This window comes from Miscanthus floridulus, chromosome 18 (assembly GCF_019320115.1).
Source record: "Miscanthus floridulus cultivar M001 chromosome 18, ASM1932011v1, whole genome shotgun sequence".
Lineage (NCBI taxonomy): Eukaryota > Viridiplantae > Streptophyta > Magnoliopsida > Poales > Poaceae > Miscanthus > Miscanthus floridulus.
In genome coordinates, this window is record NC_089597.1 from 19211987 (window position 1) to 19228025 (window position 16039).

General features: G+C 47.7%; 4 protein-coding genes across 5 annotated transcripts; 3 read left to right on the forward strand and 1 right to left on the reverse strand.

Annotated features, from left to right (window-relative positions):
• Window positions 1-2616: 2616 nt before the first annotated feature.
• LOC136522087 (uncharacterized) lies at window positions 2617-4158 on the forward strand. Its single transcript, XM_066515875.1, has 2 exons — window positions 2617-3093; window positions 3841-4158. Exon 1 carries the CDS (start codon window positions 2657-2659, stop codon window positions 3062-3064), a length of 408 nt encoding a protein of 135 aa, XP_066371972.1. The 5' UTR covers window positions 2617-2656; the 3' UTR covers window positions 3065-3093; window positions 3841-4158.
• An 806-nt stretch (window positions 4159-4964) lies between these two features.
• Window positions 4965-8269, forward strand: LOC136522086 (uncharacterized). 2 transcript variants are annotated; one of them, XM_066515873.1, is made up of 3 exons: window positions 4965-5358; window positions 6390-6617; window positions 7953-8269. In XM_066515873.1, the coding sequence occupies exons 1-3, from the start codon at window positions 5178-5180 to the stop codon at window positions 8126-8128; spliced, it is 585 nt and encodes a 194-aa protein (XP_066371970.1). In that variant the 5' UTR covers window positions 4965-5177; the 3' UTR covers window positions 8129-8269. The 2 variants fall into 2 exon arrangements, with proteins under 2 accessions (XP_066371970.1, XP_066371971.1); XM_066515874.1 differs by having other exon boundaries at window positions 6393-6617.
• A 136-nt stretch (window positions 8270-8405) lies between these two features.
• Window positions 8406-13972, forward strand: LOC136522085 (uncharacterized). The gene is made up of 9 exons (XM_066515872.1): window positions 8406-10379; window positions 10477-10564; window positions 10754-10864; window positions 11046-11128; window positions 11479-11593; window positions 12192-12283; window positions 12676-12741; window positions 12826-12919; window positions 13533-13972. The coding sequence occupies exons 1-9, from the start codon at window positions 10054-10056 to the stop codon at window positions 13641-13643; spliced, it is 1086 nt and encodes a 361-aa protein (XP_066371969.1). The 5' UTR covers window positions 8406-10053; the 3' UTR covers window positions 13644-13972.
• Window positions 13973-14232: 260 nt separating this feature from the next.
• Window positions 14233-15192, reverse strand: LOC136523401 (WRKY transcription factor 72A-like). The gene has a single exon (XM_066517093.1). It carries the CDS (start codon window positions 15190-15192, stop codon window positions 14233-14235), a length of 960 nt encoding a protein of 319 aa, XP_066373190.1.
• Between the last annotated feature and the right edge of the window lie 847 nt (window positions 15193-16039).

Here is a 16039-nt window from a genome sequence, read left to right on the forward strand (position 1 = left end):
GGCCGCCATCATCATCCGCCCCGTCATCGTGGTCGCCCCCATCCGGGGAAGCCGGCGGTGTATTCCAATCTTGGAACGCAACTAGACGAACGCGCACCAGATAGCGCAGGCCAGGGAGCTCCTCCTGCACAGCTTCGACGGGGTTGAGGACGCGCGGCTCCGGAATGAAGATGATCGACTCGTCCGGGATGAATCTCGGGTGGAAGCACCATGCCGCCACGAAGAATTCAAGGCCATCATCGGCCGGCACATCCCGCGGCCAAACGACCTCGATGTCCGCACAGGCAGGGCCCAGGACAGTCTATGCCGTGGAGGCGTTACGCGCATGGAGGGGGACGCGCCTCAATCCCACCAGAACTCTGAACCTGAAAGATCCACCGGAGGCCATGGATGTCCTCCGCCACGGCCGCCAGATCAAGGAAAACTGGGCGCCAACCGCCGGAATGTCGAGGACTCGATCCCTGTCTTCGCGTCGCCGGAACCAAACGACGAAGTCCTCGGGGTCGTGGCGGCGGACCCTGACATCATCATCCATCACACCGAAGCGGTCGAGGAGGAACTGGCGCATCATGGCCGGCGAAACTGGAGGTCGGGTACCGCCAACGACAGCGGCAAGCGCATTCCCGAGCTCGTCCTCAGCAGCCTGTAGCTCGGAGGAGCGAGGGACGATGACGAACTCCGTGCGACGTGGTCAGGCCGGGCGACCCAGTGAGCCCACCGCCGGCGCCTCCGTCACAGCCGTGGCCGCAGCGTCCACAGGATGACCCGCGAACATCTGGTTGGGCCCGAGGTTGCCCACCGTCGCCGGAGTAGCCGTAGCCGCCTGCCGGGCACCGGCACCCGGAGACCCCAGCGGAGGAGGAGGGGGCGGGGTCGGTGGGGCACAGCAGCGGGGAACTGAAGGAGAGCGACCTGTGGAAGTAGACCGCGCGGAGATGGTGTCGTCCGCGTCGACGTCGCGAACACGCCGCCGCCCGGCGGCCGGTCGTCGAGGGGCCACCCGCCCACCCGACGTCCCTCGAACGGTCGCGAAGGCGAGCGCCGCCGCTTGCCCCCAGTGGGCCTCAGGGGCAGCGGACATGCGAACGAGTGGTGACCCACGCACCTGCAGTTGAAACACCGCGCGGGGAAGACGCAATCCGCCTTGACGTGGTTGCTCGCCAGACAATTAAAGCACAGGCCGACAAGGGCCGGCGGGACAGGGCGCGACTGCTTCGAAGGAGAGCGACGGCGACTCTGCACCTGATAGAAGCCAGCAGCGTCCGGCTCCTCGAACGCGCGCGGGGGGTGTGTGTTGCGTTGCAGCCTTGCAGGGGAGGCGCGACGTTGCGGCGGGGAAGCGACTGGAGCTTGATCCAGCGGGCAGTGGGAGTTCCTCGCCGCCGCCATGAAGCCTTCGAAACCCTGTTGGCGACGACGACCGCCAACAGCAGCGACAGCCTTACTCCTACCCTCCGGCGGCGGAGAGGGGGGCTCAGACTCCGAGTAGTCCTCAGAGTCGCTGATGGATACCCTTCCCCCGTGGCCGTAGCCAAGAGCGGACGGGGAGGCATCCCCGAAGAAGGTGGCCACGTCCGAGTGGAGCCCCGACGAACCCGCACCAAGGGAATGCGGCGAAGGAAGCTCGTCGTCGGCTTCATCCGCCCAAGAGTGACAGGAGGAGGAGCCTTTCTCCATGGCAGGATAGTCGGAGTCACCCTAGGGGTGGGGACGGGCGGCGCCTGGACCGGGGAGGCTAGCGGAGCTGGAGGACGGCGCCAGAAGTGGAGCTGGTGGGCGGCGCGGCCTGGGTGGCCAGCGGCGAGGGTTTGGGTGGAAGCCGGGGCCGGAGTGGCCACCGGCGGTGAGCGGGAGCGGGGGCTCAGCTCAAGACATGGAGATCGTTAACCATCTTGTGTACTGCAGTATCAGGTCATCGACGTGCCGGTGGGTCAACCTGATGATGGCGCGAGCCTTCTCGTAGACTCTGATCAGCTGCTCGTCCCCAGGGTCATTGGGCTCAGGTTTCCACGCTGGGGAGTAGAGGTGGCGAGGGGCGCACGCCTTCTCCCACATGAGATGGAGGATGAGGTCCTCGGGCACCTCCACCAGAGCTTGGTCTTCCTCATCTCCGGCCCCGCTGGCTTGGTGTTGATCTTGATAGGCACGTATGCCGCCGCGGCGCCGCCGTCTTGTTGTTGCCGCCGCTTGTTCGTCTTCCCCTCTCCGCCATCTTGCGCGCGCGGTCGAGCAGCGCCGTCGGGCTCGGGTTTATTTGGTCGTGGCCTCGACGGAAGGCCTGGCCGTTGCTATATATTGCCCCGCAAGGCCGCAATCGCGGTACAACGAAGTAACGAACTCGACTTGGACTTGGACTTTGACTTGGACTTGCGTACCGCAGACAGACCGTAGCCGGAAAAGGATCTTCCGAGGGATGCGTGCGTGCGTACGTGACTTTGGCCGTTGACCGATACGGTATATGGATGCGGATGCCTTGGCTACCAAGTTGTAATCGCTTTGGGACACGGGACAGACAGTGACACGACACGAGAGAGTTCTACCTTGCAGAGCACGGCACTGCACCATTCTACATTCTTGGCCTATATATATAGAGGAAATACATGCTAACTTCATCGCCGCCTGCTGTAAGGATATCAAGTATTCGACCAAGTTCGGTATGGAACGACGAGGAGGAGGCGCCGATGGCACGGTTCTCGCCTTCACGGGCCTGACCGTTGTGACCCTGACGTCCGGCGTGTCCGCTTACAGAGCCGCAGCCGCAGGGGACGTCGGCTCCACGGCGTTCGTGGGCGCCAGCTACGCCGCGCTGCTGCTTCTCTTCCGCAGCCTCCGCGCCTACGAGCGATTAACGTTACCGCCGCCCGGGGCGGCCGACGACGACGACGACGACGACGGGAGGCGTCGCGTGAAACGCGAGGTCTGGACGCTTTGCACGCTGCTCACTGTGCTGTTCGCGTGGAAGGTGGCCGCGGCCATGCCGTCCTGGCCCACTGCCGCCGCCGTGTGGGCGATGGCGGTTGTCACCGCCGTTGGCGGTTTTCTTGCCTTGTGTCGTCATCCGTGACGTCGTCAGAGAGAAGAGAAACGATTGATGTAAGTTCTCTGTTGCTTGGTGATCGATGAATCTTGACATCTTGTGCACTTAATAAGTAACTACGAGTACGTACATATATGCTTGACGAAACTCCGTGCGGTAAGAGATCATTTTTTTTTTGAGAATAGTAAGAGATCAAGTTACCTGTTCTTTATGTCGGCTTATATTAATCAGATTTTTGCTAAATATATCGCAATGTACTCATCAATTAATTTCCACTTCTACTATATTTTAGGTGCTTGGATTTTAAGATGATTTCAAGCAATACTTTTGTACTACCAATTAGTACAAGTGAATTGTCACTTTTGTGATTTGTTCTTTGTCTTTGTGTCATAATATATCAATTTTTTGTCCTTGTCTGGCTATAGGAATAATTGTAAATTGTTAAATTGTCTTTGTGCCAACACATATAAGATTTTGTCAGATTTTTGGTTTTGTCTAACTGGTTTTTTATTCTCAGAATAAAAAATTGCAGATCGTGTCTACAGAAATTGCAATGTAATAAAACTACAATTTTAGTGTAAAATATATGCAATAAATGTTGCCAGAAAGAAAACTAAAATTCAGGCATCTGAAATTTAGCAAATCCCATTAATTTCTTGCAGGTTAATTAACGAGTAGGTGATGTCATTATTGGCAATTTTGGTGTGCGAGAGAGCTTATATATATAATTTTTAGTTTGTTATTACAGCAAAATCATGCCTGTTCTTTAAAAGGAACTACACTAAAGTGGATAAATCTTGCAGGGTCACAAAAAAACTTCAAGGTTTCAAATAAGGGAGAGGCCGATCATCATGCATATATATGGGACCCTAGAGAATTATTATTCAAAAAGTCATCGTTTGTTTAACGGCGTGTTTGCTTGGGAGGTTATATCATAATAACACTTAGGTTTAACCACGTGATTTAAACCATTTATTGTAAACTTTTAGGTATAGTAAAATACATCATCATTTATGTGTATTGTATATTTTTGTAAGTGTTGAAACAACAAGTAATAATTGGATCATAGACCTAAGAACTGATTCTTCTTTTATGGCAATCGTGTTGCAGTTTGCATATATATATATATATATATATATTTTTTTTTTTGAAAAAAGAGTAAATTAAGAGTTGATTTGTTTGTGCAGTTTGTACAGTTTTTTTTGGAAAAAAACAAAAGAGCAAACCAAGAGCTGGTTTGTTTTTTTGTGACAACAAAAACACAGGCCCTCATTATTTACCGAGTGGTTACGGCATGTCAACCTTGGGGAAACTATGAGGACATTATTTGGACCGGGGGCCTTTGCCTTGCCTAGATGGTTAAAGATAGAGGTGTTTGTTTTGATTGCTTATGGCTTTTGATTCTTGTGTTCTTAAGCCTTTTTTTTTATGAAGTCAAATTTGGTCTCCGGCCCTGGCAAGGCTAGCAGCTTCGCTCGGAATGAGTCCAACAGGCGAGTGAACGAGTTTGCTTGATTCCCTTGCCCCTGTCGCCTGCCCTCGCCTTGCTGGGCAAGGCTATCCGGAACCGTGGAGGAAGTCTTTGTTTTTCACAAGTAAAGATGTAGTTGATGAGAAATCCAAACACATGTTCACCGTTTAAGATTTTACCAAGCTAGATGAGATAAGGGCGAAAAGGGTATCCAAAGACACCACACCAATTTGCCCCGCAATGTCCCCATTTTTTTTTTTGTCTTCACTTAATCGAAGCCAGGAATTTATAATAAGTTAGGTTACACATGATTTACCATCTTCCTATACACCACAGCATATAGAGGAATCTTGTATATGGCACAACAGACAAGTATGCACGGTGAGATTTTTGTGATGACTTTGTTAACTTTGCAATTTAACGGCTTATTAGTCCTTCAGGTTTATGTAGACGTCAGCATGGGGTAAATATCTCTCACTGCGGCCCACTGAGGCCGACGCGAAAAAGCTCCAGGCCTCCACGAATCTGGGCGGCCCGCTGAGGCGCTGATCACCACCACACCAGATCTTTGTTCCTGTTGCTTCCTCGGCTCGCTTCCTCCTCTCCCGTCCCGTTCCGTCCCTCCCCGCGTCGCCTGCTTCTTCCCCCAACCAAACACACCAATCCGCCATGGCGCTCGCCTCCGGCACGTCCCGCCCGCTCCTGGGTCGCCCCGCCGGCACCGCGCGGCCCCACCTCGCCGTCTCCTCATCCTCCCCCGCCTCCTCGATCCGCTTCCGCCGCGGCGCCGGCGTGGGCGCCGGCGGCGGCAGCAGGGCGGCCGTCTCCCTCCGCGCCCCCGCGCCTCCAGGTCCGTGGTCAGCCCAGGTGTTTCTTTTCCCCCGCGTAATAATAATTAGAATTAGTTGGGTTATGCTCTTGGCAAATGATTTGGGTTTGGGTTGTGGAGGAGACGTATGAAAACTGAACTTTGTTTGATCCGTGTTATGCTCTAGCTTTTGGATACGGTCACAGTCACAGGGACGATAGTCGATGACTCGATATGGGTATATTACGTGCAAGACTCTTTCAGTGCAAGCTTAGCTTCGTAGCCGCAGAGATTATGAAATGCTTTAAATCGGCTGTCAGCAGTAGTATAAGATATATTCTGCTTCAACAGGATTCCAATTAAGCACGCATATCGCAATCTACTATTGTCTTTCGCCTACAGTCGAGAAAATTGCCTTTTTGCGTTAATATGAATTAGCTTTTCTGTTGGCTACCGTAGTGCTCAGTTCAATCCTTGGCAGTTTCGACCTTGTTTCTTTCATTGCCAGGTTATCCGCATTCAATTTATCCTTGAATCACAGAGGTTTAAACTTCACTGCTTTCCGAGAAGTAGAAAGCCTCAGACATACTAGTTCCCAAGTAGTACATCTTATCTTATAATCTTATAAATCCCAAGGACTGTCGTACATGACAGTTTTACTTGGGGTTACCTGGATTTTGTTTCCTTTTTTTCTTCAAGCCACAAGTAAAACTTCACCTTTCTAAAGCTATGGGTAATGTGCAAATACAATACTCACGACCTGTATAATTGTCAACTAGTAGCATGTTTTATCCATTACAAAAGTTGCAAGTGTCACTGCAGTAAGCATTTTGTTTCTGATGTTCATGATTGGTCAGTGGTAGTTCAAACTGAACTTCCATATTTTGTCGTTAACATGAGAACAACATCGATCCATGAGCATTTTTACTGCCAACAAACACGACCGTGGAGCTATAGACTGAAGTGGACATCAATTATTTATACTACGTCGTTTAACATGACGCAAAATCATGCACACAATTCTGCTCATGCTCCATTTAACATTAAGTCAATGATTGATCATATTTTTGCAGCAGCAGCGGCAGCAGCAACATCTGGTAGCATTGCTCCGGCAATTTCATTGACTGAAAAGGCCTTGAAACATCTGAACAAAATGAGGGCTGAACGGAACGAAGATTTGTGCTTGAGAATTGGAGTGAAACAGGGTGGATGCTCAGGCATGTCTTACACCATGGAGTTTGAAAGTCGAGCAAATGCCAGCCCTGATGATTCTGTTGTAGAGTATGATGGTTTTGCAATAGGTAACTGCCTTAACCTGGATATGCACTATTTATATATTTTTTCTAGAGTGAGGATGGCCCCCATTTCCATTAACCACAGCGAAAAAACATGGTGTTTAGAGTAATTAGACAGGAAAGAAAGACTAGACAGGAAGCCACTAACAAAATCAACCAAGGCCAAGCCTGCAACATGGCACTAAACTACCTGATTCAGATAGAAGCTACCAACTAAGCAGACCCCAAACAGTACAAAACCTGCTACCACAAAACAATCTGGCTACCAAAACAACCAAACGACCAAGTCTTTTTCCTACAGTTGGACATGAACTCTCACTTCGCCGGTTCACGTGTTGCTAGTTCCTCTGCTTTGTCAACCTCCAGGTTTCAGCTCCTTTTGCTGCCCTCTCACGCACTGGAGCCTTCATGGATCTGATTTTCTGGAGGCGAAGTTGTACCAGATGTAGGCATCGGCACCAGGAGCTGCGTAGCGGTGTTGAGCATTGTCCACACTCCCTCCATAACCACCTCCTTCATTTCATCTGGATATAAACCTGCCCAAGATTGCACCAGCATGTCTCTACTGGATTCTTAATCAGTTTATTCTCAAATCATGCCCTGTTTTGGGCTTTCCAGATAGCCCAGCTTATTACTGCAACACCCAACACATACACTATTCTTGAACCCAAGGCCAGTATTGTTGCAAGTTCATGTGAATATTAACAGCACCAAAGCACTTGGCTATGGTTCTCCACACATGCCACATGGTATTAAAAAAACAAGTGAGGAGCAGTTTCCTCATGCTCACAGAAGTAACATTTGGAACTCCGTACCGAATTTTTTTTTATCATATTTTCCCGGGCCACTTGGCTATGATGCAGTACTTATATTAGGATTTAAAGAATGGTTACTGTTTCTAGAATTCAGCCTTTGAATATCAGAGTTCTCAGTGTTGCTTCTGCCTTGGTTGAACTCTAAAATATAATTGCTCAAAAAGTTACTATTGCTTTTAAGTAGGATTGTTGGAGATGATAATACATTAATAGCGAAAAGAAACTTGGCATTTCCTATTTGATTTGCATGGCATGCTAAGTGAACGTGATAGAGTAACAGATTAACAGGTCAGCGAGATCTTCCTCCTGCACCTGTGAAGTTACTTTAGGACTTCATGTCCTGCTTCCTAACACTTGCTGACTGCTGTAATATAGGCAATTCTTCATACCTTCCATCTCAACTGATTGCGACTTGTATAGAATGAACCAATTCTAATGGCATACATTTATAGACAGATTTTAAGAACTTCCATCTGAACTGATGAATGAACCAATTCTAACAGCATGTATTTCTTTGGTTCTGCAGTCTGTGACCCAAAAAGCCTTCTTTTCATGTTTGGAATGGAGCTGGACTACAGTGACGCGCTCATTGGTGGTGGCTTCTCTTTCCAGAATCCAAACGCAACAAAAACCTGTGGGTGCGGCAAATCTTTCGCGACTGGGAAAGAAACTGAGGCTGCAGCAACCGCTTGCAACAACTAGAGTAGCGAAATATTGATAGCAAAACATGATGTACCATGTTATATAGCTTGCTCCTGTTGAAGTCCTGTGGCTACAGCACAATACAGAAGGCATAGAATTCAAAGAAAGCACACCATTATCAATGGCCCCCATATTTCAGCTTTTCTTGTTTGGCGATGATTCTGAAGTCCTTAAACTTGTGTTATGGTCCTGGACTCTCAAAATGTATTTTCAGGTATCCAAGCTTGTCTTGATGTGTCATCCAGGCCTAGAACTCCTAAAATTTTATTTTTAGGTTCTTAAACTTGTCACAGTATACCATCTGATCCGGATGAGCTCCAATCAACTTACATGCTAGTATCTAGGGCTCCATCTACATGTTCTCTCTCTTCTAGTGTGGCACATTACCGTTGCTAACTCACCATCTCCACCATATGACTTCATCATCATCCACATCAAAGGCCATGACGCTAACAGTGGTGACTTAACTGCATAATTAAAGCTAGTGCTTCTTAGAAGAAAGAGGTAGGTGAACCATTGATTTACCATCAAGTTTCTGCCAGTCAAGAATAAGGTCTGTATCCAACCGCTATGCATATGGTGTCGAAACGCGGAGTAGATCATGTTTCTTTAGACAAAAATAATACACTATGGCCAGAGGCGGAACCCGGGGGTGGTGGTGGGGCGGCAGGGGCCGCGGCCCCCCCGCGGCAATTTTTTCTAGAACCCCCCCTTCAGCGCTCAGTGGCCCAAGCCTACCAATGGAAGCAGAAAGGTCGCAGAGGAAACATCAGCGCCTCGCCTAACTCGCTACTCGCCTAGTTGCGTCGCTTCCAATTCTCCGCACGATCACATCGGCCAGGCGGAGAGCAGTGAGCAGAGCTGCAGTCGCCGCGTGCCCGCGTCCAATCGCCGGCGCGGAGGCCGTCATCGGCCAGGCGAGAGCAGTGAGCAGAGCTGCAGTCGCCGCGTGCCCGCGTCCAATCGCCGGCGTCGCGGCGTCGCGGCTCGCGTCGCGGCTGGCTCGCTGGAGCAGGCGAGCGACGAGCAGGCAGCACCGCAGGTCTGCAGCAGCCGAGCCCGAACGACAGAGTTACGGAGCGAGCACCACCGAGGCATTGATTCGCTGCGAGCAGCAAGTCTGCAGATGCAAGCAGCTAAGCAGCCATAAAGTAAGTATAATTTATACGATACAACTTCTGATCATCCGTGCAAAAATTTAATTCAGTTTGTATCATTCTAGATTGAGAAAGAATTTGCAGTATAATTTACAACCGATGCCATTATAGACGATTTCTATGCCATGAAAACACCTAAAGTGAAGCTCAAATGAAAAAGTAAGGTTTTTTTTGTCCTCTTTTCTAAAGAGTCACTTCTATGTGTTGTCATAAAAAACATTATGATTATATGAATTTTTATATTATATATATATATATAATTTTTTTTTGCCAGTCCTCGTATTTGTCTGGCCAGACTGCCCCCCCCCCCCTTTCTCATCTCGCTGGTTCCGCCACTGATTATGACAATTTTAGAGACCTAGATGACATACCGAGATAAATCACAATGAGACAAGTTCAGAGACTTCAAAATAGTATCTCGAAAGTTTAGAACCTAAATATATATTTTAAAGGGCTGATGACTTAAATACGGTACAAATTTACGAACCGCTGCGTATTTTACTCAATGGCCCCGTTCTACTACCCATCTCAAGATAAGTGTTGCTTTAGGTTCTAACTTTCTTAAGTTTAACTAGATTTATAAAAAAATATTAGCAATATTTTTATCTCTGAATAAATCTACTATAAAAAATATATATTATAATTAGTTTAATGATATTTATTTTTTATTATAATATTAATAGTTTTTATATATTCAGTTAAAGTTAAAAATATTAACTTTTGGGAGTGGGAATAACAGTCATTTTTTCTTTTTTGGACCGAGCCGGTATGCGTTATCCGAGGAGCTGCAGAGCAGCCGCTTCTCTCAGCCACGTCTTCCTCACACGGTCGCGGCGCCAAGCAATGGCGACTACGGCGCCCCTGCTCTCGCCCCAGCATGCTCGCCCTGCCCATCTCCCCCGCCGCCTCCCGCCCCCCCTACATCTCGCATCCCACCTCGACGTGCCAGCGAAGCGGATGCGCCTTCGCCGGGCGCCGCCACCTTGTACAGCCAAGTTCGGCAAGTTCGACGCCTCCGACGCCCCCGCGGAGGCCAAGGAGGCGGAAGCTGCGGCGGACGGTGGGGTGGCGCAGCCTGTGGAGGAGGACGACAGGTCAGGCTCACTGCACCCTCAACTCGTGCCTGCGTAATTGAGAACACAAAAGATGCTGACGTTCTGGGGCGGCCTTTGCTGTGTCTGTGTGGTTCAGCTGCTTGCCATCGGATTTGGAGGGCGCGATTCGGCAGTCGGGGAAGGCGAGCTCTGATTTCGTCAACTCCGGAGGCCTGCGAGCTATCGTATGATTCTCACTGTGCATACTGCACATGCGTATTGTTGCTTCTGTAATTCGGCTCAATCGTGTCTGCTGTAATGCTGTATAAATGGTGACAGAATTATAGAAGTACTCTCTTTTTGCTGAGCTTCTGATTATGCATCTTTACCATACGATTCTTGAGGATTTATGATTGGTGATGTCAATATTGCAGGCAGAGCTGTTGATCCCTCAGTTGGAGTTCCTCAACGAGGAAGGAGCACAGGCTGAACTCTGGGCATTGTCAAAGATTTTCCTGGACACGCTTGTACAAGAGACAGGACAGGTTTGGATACAAGGTCGTTTCAGCATTAGACATGGTTTTTACTCTCTCTAGCTTAAAATTGCACCACTCTCGCCCTGATTGATATTTGAGACTACAGATTACTACTTTGCAAATTTTTTCGCTCTTGACCTCTTGTGATTTATGTATTTGTCTGTTTCTGATTCCACTTGCTGTTTTGCAGAAAGTTACCGCCATTTTCCCTGACGCTGGAGCAGCTGCCCTTCTCAAGTATCAATGGAAAGATGCACAATTCAAGTGTGCCAGGTACTAACGTACTATCCGCTGAGAAGTGATGGTTTCATACCAAGTTGATGTAACTTGTTGCATCTCATGATTTTCTGACTACAAGTGACATGCTACCGATATCAATTGAAAAGCACAATTGATTTTCTTTCGAAACTAGGAACAGTTAATTTTCTAGCTACCAAAAATTGTACAGTTCACCTTTTGTTCTAGTTGCAAATGCCACATTTTACTGGACATGGCAAGACAGAATTCTGACTCATTTTTGTGTTCTTGAAGAAGAAACTTTATGGATGCGTCCAGATTATGACATTAAATAGTACTCAGGTTGTTATTTCAAATGTTCAATCTGTTTTTGACTTGACTTGCAGCTTAAGTGACCGGAAGCCAGTTGATCCTGAAGATGAGGTCGCAGTTATGATTATCCCTGATCATCAGATGCTGGAAGCTGTTGAACGCATCGCGTCTCAACTCTCTGATGATCCTGTATGCAACTTATGCCTGATCAGATTGCAAATTTCTGCAGATCTTGCATCGAAATATATATATATATATATATATATATATATATATATATATATATATATATATATATATATATATATATATATATAATGAAATTTCATTTAATGTTCCAAGCAGATTTGGTAGAATAAATTTTACATGCACAGGAGTATTAGGATAAAGGGCATGCATGCAGTGTGGTAGATCCAGATCCAGACCATAAATCAATCATGTGTTCCATGTATATAGTGCAAATTGGCTAACAAAGTTCCAGATCCACCCAATTAGATTCATCCCAGATCAATATACATTGGTCTAGCCCTGGTCCAGATGAATTCCTGGATCCGCCCCTGTATGCATGTGCTTATGCAGGTTCTAAATGCATCTGCTCCAGCAGATTAGTCTATTCCACCTACATGTATAGCCATTTCATGAAAGAACAAATGCGAATCTTCATGCCTAAAACCATCCATCCCTATTTACATTAATTTAACATTGAATTTGATCAGCAGCCATCTTCGTATTTGTATATATATTTCATTTGATGCTATCCTCAAGTAGTGTCTACTTTTTAATGAAGATAAGACCTCTTGTCATGTGGAACCCACGCCTTGTTAGTGGAGATGTTGGAGTAGGCTTTAATGTCCGGAATCTGCGCAGAAATTTCTTAAGGTAAGTCAAGTGGAAAATCTGTAAACTTTTGCATGTCATTATTGTGTAACTATTCTGCTTCAGCAAATAGATATAATGCTTATTGAGGCCAGAATATGATCTGAGATGTCTCTTTTGTGAAATATACTGATATGTCCTAAACTACAGCAGTTGTACCCATAAATCATATGTTACCTCGGATAGTTATATTTTCTAAAAGGTATTTAATGAAATAATGAATCCACTGTTTTATGTCAACACATGGGGTTGAGAAACCTTCCTTAGATCTTATACAATTAATTAAATCCATGTATTTTCCATTGTTGACTCAAGGTATCGTTGGGTTGAGCATGTTTGCTTATTATATGTTGATTTTTCCCTTACTTTTGCTACATCCACCACTCACTTTGCAGTACTTTTACCACTGTTTACTCAATGAGGCCATTGCCAACTGGTGCAGTCTTTAGATGCTTTCCAGGGTGAGTAGATAACTATTGTCATTTCCATTCATTTATGATCCAAAAGAATAAGCTAAGGCATATGTTTCTTTATTTATGTTACAGGCAGTGGAAAGTGTTTTATGATGATCCAAATAGGCCAAATCGGTATTTGCTTGCCAGAGAACTGACAAGTAGGCCCGATGCAACTGATATTGAGGTAAGGCACAGATACTGACAGATACCTTATTTGTTGTTTTTTTTGTTTATATTTGATGATTGATGATTACCTCTTTAGTGAGTTCCTCCAGCCATGAAAACATGATGTTTCAGAGAAACAAAACAACTTTTTTGCTTCTGCTGCTGCTTGTCTGAATGCCATCTATTCTTGACTAGAGGTAGTAATTATGTTGAATTGAATCTTTGCACTGTTGAAAAAGTGAGTCAAATCATGCGTCTGCTATAAGAACTAAAAAGTATCCAATAGTCAGCATTTCTCAGTCTCTAGACAGTATTGAATCTTTGCACTGTTGAATTGAATCTTTGCACTGTTGAAAAAGTGAGTCAAATCATGCGTCTGCTATAAGAACTAAAAAATATCCAATAGTCAGCATTTCTCGGTCTCTAGACAGTATGTCGTGGCTGCAGTACATTAATCAGCTAAACTACTGACATTTAACACAAACTGGAGAACGCCACTTTTTTATTAAAAAAAACATGTGCCTGGTAGGAAAATACTTGATTACATATGCTGCTGTAGCCTTAGTTCAGCAATAAGTTTATATTTTCCCAAACTTAAATTTAAAAACTATAACGGTACTGTAATTTTGCAGAGAATATTTGGTGGTGCGGATGAGCAATCTGAAGAGGCACCATCATTGATGAACAATGTCATGGGCGTGTTTAGTTCTGTGAGTCGGTTTATGAGGGTCATCTCCAAGTGAAAGTCGAAGCAAACATTGTTCACACTTGAAGCTGTCAACAATCATCATGGAGATTGTTTTGGTGCATCCATGCTGTTTAAGTCTGTAATTCCATGGTACTACTGTTCGGAACGGTATAGTTTGGCATTCCAGCACAAGCCACCAAATGTGAACACATCCCATACCGTGGATTCCTGGAGTCATCTGGTGGTCCTACACCGTGAGGTCTTATTTATATAACCTAGAAGAAAAAAACTGTAGATAGATCCTCATTCTGGAAAAGGCAGGTATGTATTTTATTATAATTCAATACTGTGTTGATGTATCATAATCAGCTCACATTTTGCTCACTCAGGGAAGGAAAGACTGGACAAAGATAAATTCAATCCTTTCGTCAAAAAAAAAAAAGATAAATTCAATCCTTTGTTTTACATGTGTGTTGTGTGAATCAAAACAATTTCTTTACCTTACAGCGAGAGTCAGGATATCTATCCTCTAAAGTGACACCCCAGGATATGTACACAAAATGCTGAAATAACCAAATGTTGAAAAGGGAAAAAATATTTGAATGAAGTGACCTAAATACATTCAGAATCTTCAGCTGATGCGATCAGTGCTCCCTGTTCTCCACAAGAGAGGTGGAGGTGCTGTGAGAACCTGACAAGCCCAGCGACGGCTGCAGGAACGGCCGATGCCCATTGGAACCCTGCTCCATTGCCGCTGCCGTCGTCGACGATGGCCGTGCCAGCAGCGCCGACGAGCACGCCGCGCCCGCGTTTGATGGCGACGGCCCCAGGCCGAGGTGCTGTCCCCACTTGAGCCCCTGCAGCTGGCTCCCGCCCTCTCCTCCCGCCGACGATTTGTTACCGCCCTGGGTGCCGACGTACGACGTGATGGCGGCCGCCAGCGCCGTTTGGAAGCCCGGGTCCGACGTGATCACCTTCGCTATCGTGTCGGTGAGCACGCCCGCCGGTGCGCTCCCGCTCGCAGTAACAGCCGCCGCCGCCGCCTTCTGCTGCGGCTGGTAGAGCACGGGGACTTCCCCGCCTTGTTGCCTTCCGTTGATGCTGCTCAGTGCAGCGCCACCGTTGAACAACGACGCAGCTGGTGACCCGTAGCTCAGGTACCCAGCACCACCAGCCGCCGGCCATGCAGCGCCGGACAGCGCGCTGGGCCCGGAGTTGGAGAAGGAGAAGCTCGTGGGATGATGGTACCTAGCACCGCCGTGACCCAAGCTCGACGAGAACCTGTTGCCCAGAGTGAATGCCTGCGAGGTGGCAGCCGGCGAGGTGAGGTCGAGCGTGATGGTCGGATAGGACGGCGTGGAGGTGATGGACGCGGCGCCGCCGGTCGGGAGGAAGAAATGTTTGGAGGGGTCGTGCGCCGCCGGAGGGAAGCCGAAGCTGAGGCTGGCGGCGGCGGCCGGCGAGTTGGCGGGGAAGCGGAGGGAGGTGGAGGAGCCCGAGGTGAGCATGGACGCCGCGGCGGAGGTGGTGGAGGCCATGGCGGTGGCGGAGGCGGAGAGCGGGTGGTTGTGCGTGCCCTCGTACGTGCTGATCAGGATCGACATGTCGTCCGCGCACCTCTGCACCTGCAAATGTTACATGCACGGTGTGTCATGCTCATGCATGAAAATTCGTGGTGACTTGCTTGCAGGAAATTAATGAGGCCACAACCAAGCAGCATCTGGCTAGTTTCATAGTAGTATAATAAACAATCAAAATAAAGCAGCATATCAATCTCCCGGGCCTTGATCGAATACCATGTGCACATACACTCATTGGATCCTCAAGAACTATGCCAATTCACTAGTGATTTTTTTTGTGACTACAAGTTGAGGTTTAAATTCAAAATTTGTATTACGGTAATGCTCTCCTCGAGGCGTCCATTGTTCTCGACGTGGCTTCCTGGGATTGCGGAGCCCAATATGCTTGCTCCTCTCTCTCTCACGCTCCTTTTTTTTTCTCGAATACGCAAAAGATTTGCGTATCATTGTATTTAAGAAGAAGAGTTTAACCATACACACGACACGCTTCTAATGAGCGTCCTAGGAGGTCTTCCCGTTGTGACTGGACCTTCCTAGCAGACTGTTTCAAACTTCGATATTACATAAAAGTAAACAACTGAACTAAGAGCAGCGTAGTAACCTACGGAGCTAGGCGTCTCCGCTACTAGCCACGCGACCCAACTCCATCATCCGAGAAGAGTCTTCTACTAGTCCTAGCATTGGTCGCCGGGAACAACACGTCCAGTGCTTCCACTTCGCTCGATGTCAAGTTCCTTGCGAAAAAGTCATCGTAAGCTCGTTTGGACGCGGATGAGATTGGAGCTGCCGGCGGTGCAAAGCCCATCCTCTGCACGAGGAGCACCTCGCCCCACTTGGAGGTCAGAATGTGCGCCAGCGGCTGAGCGGCAAT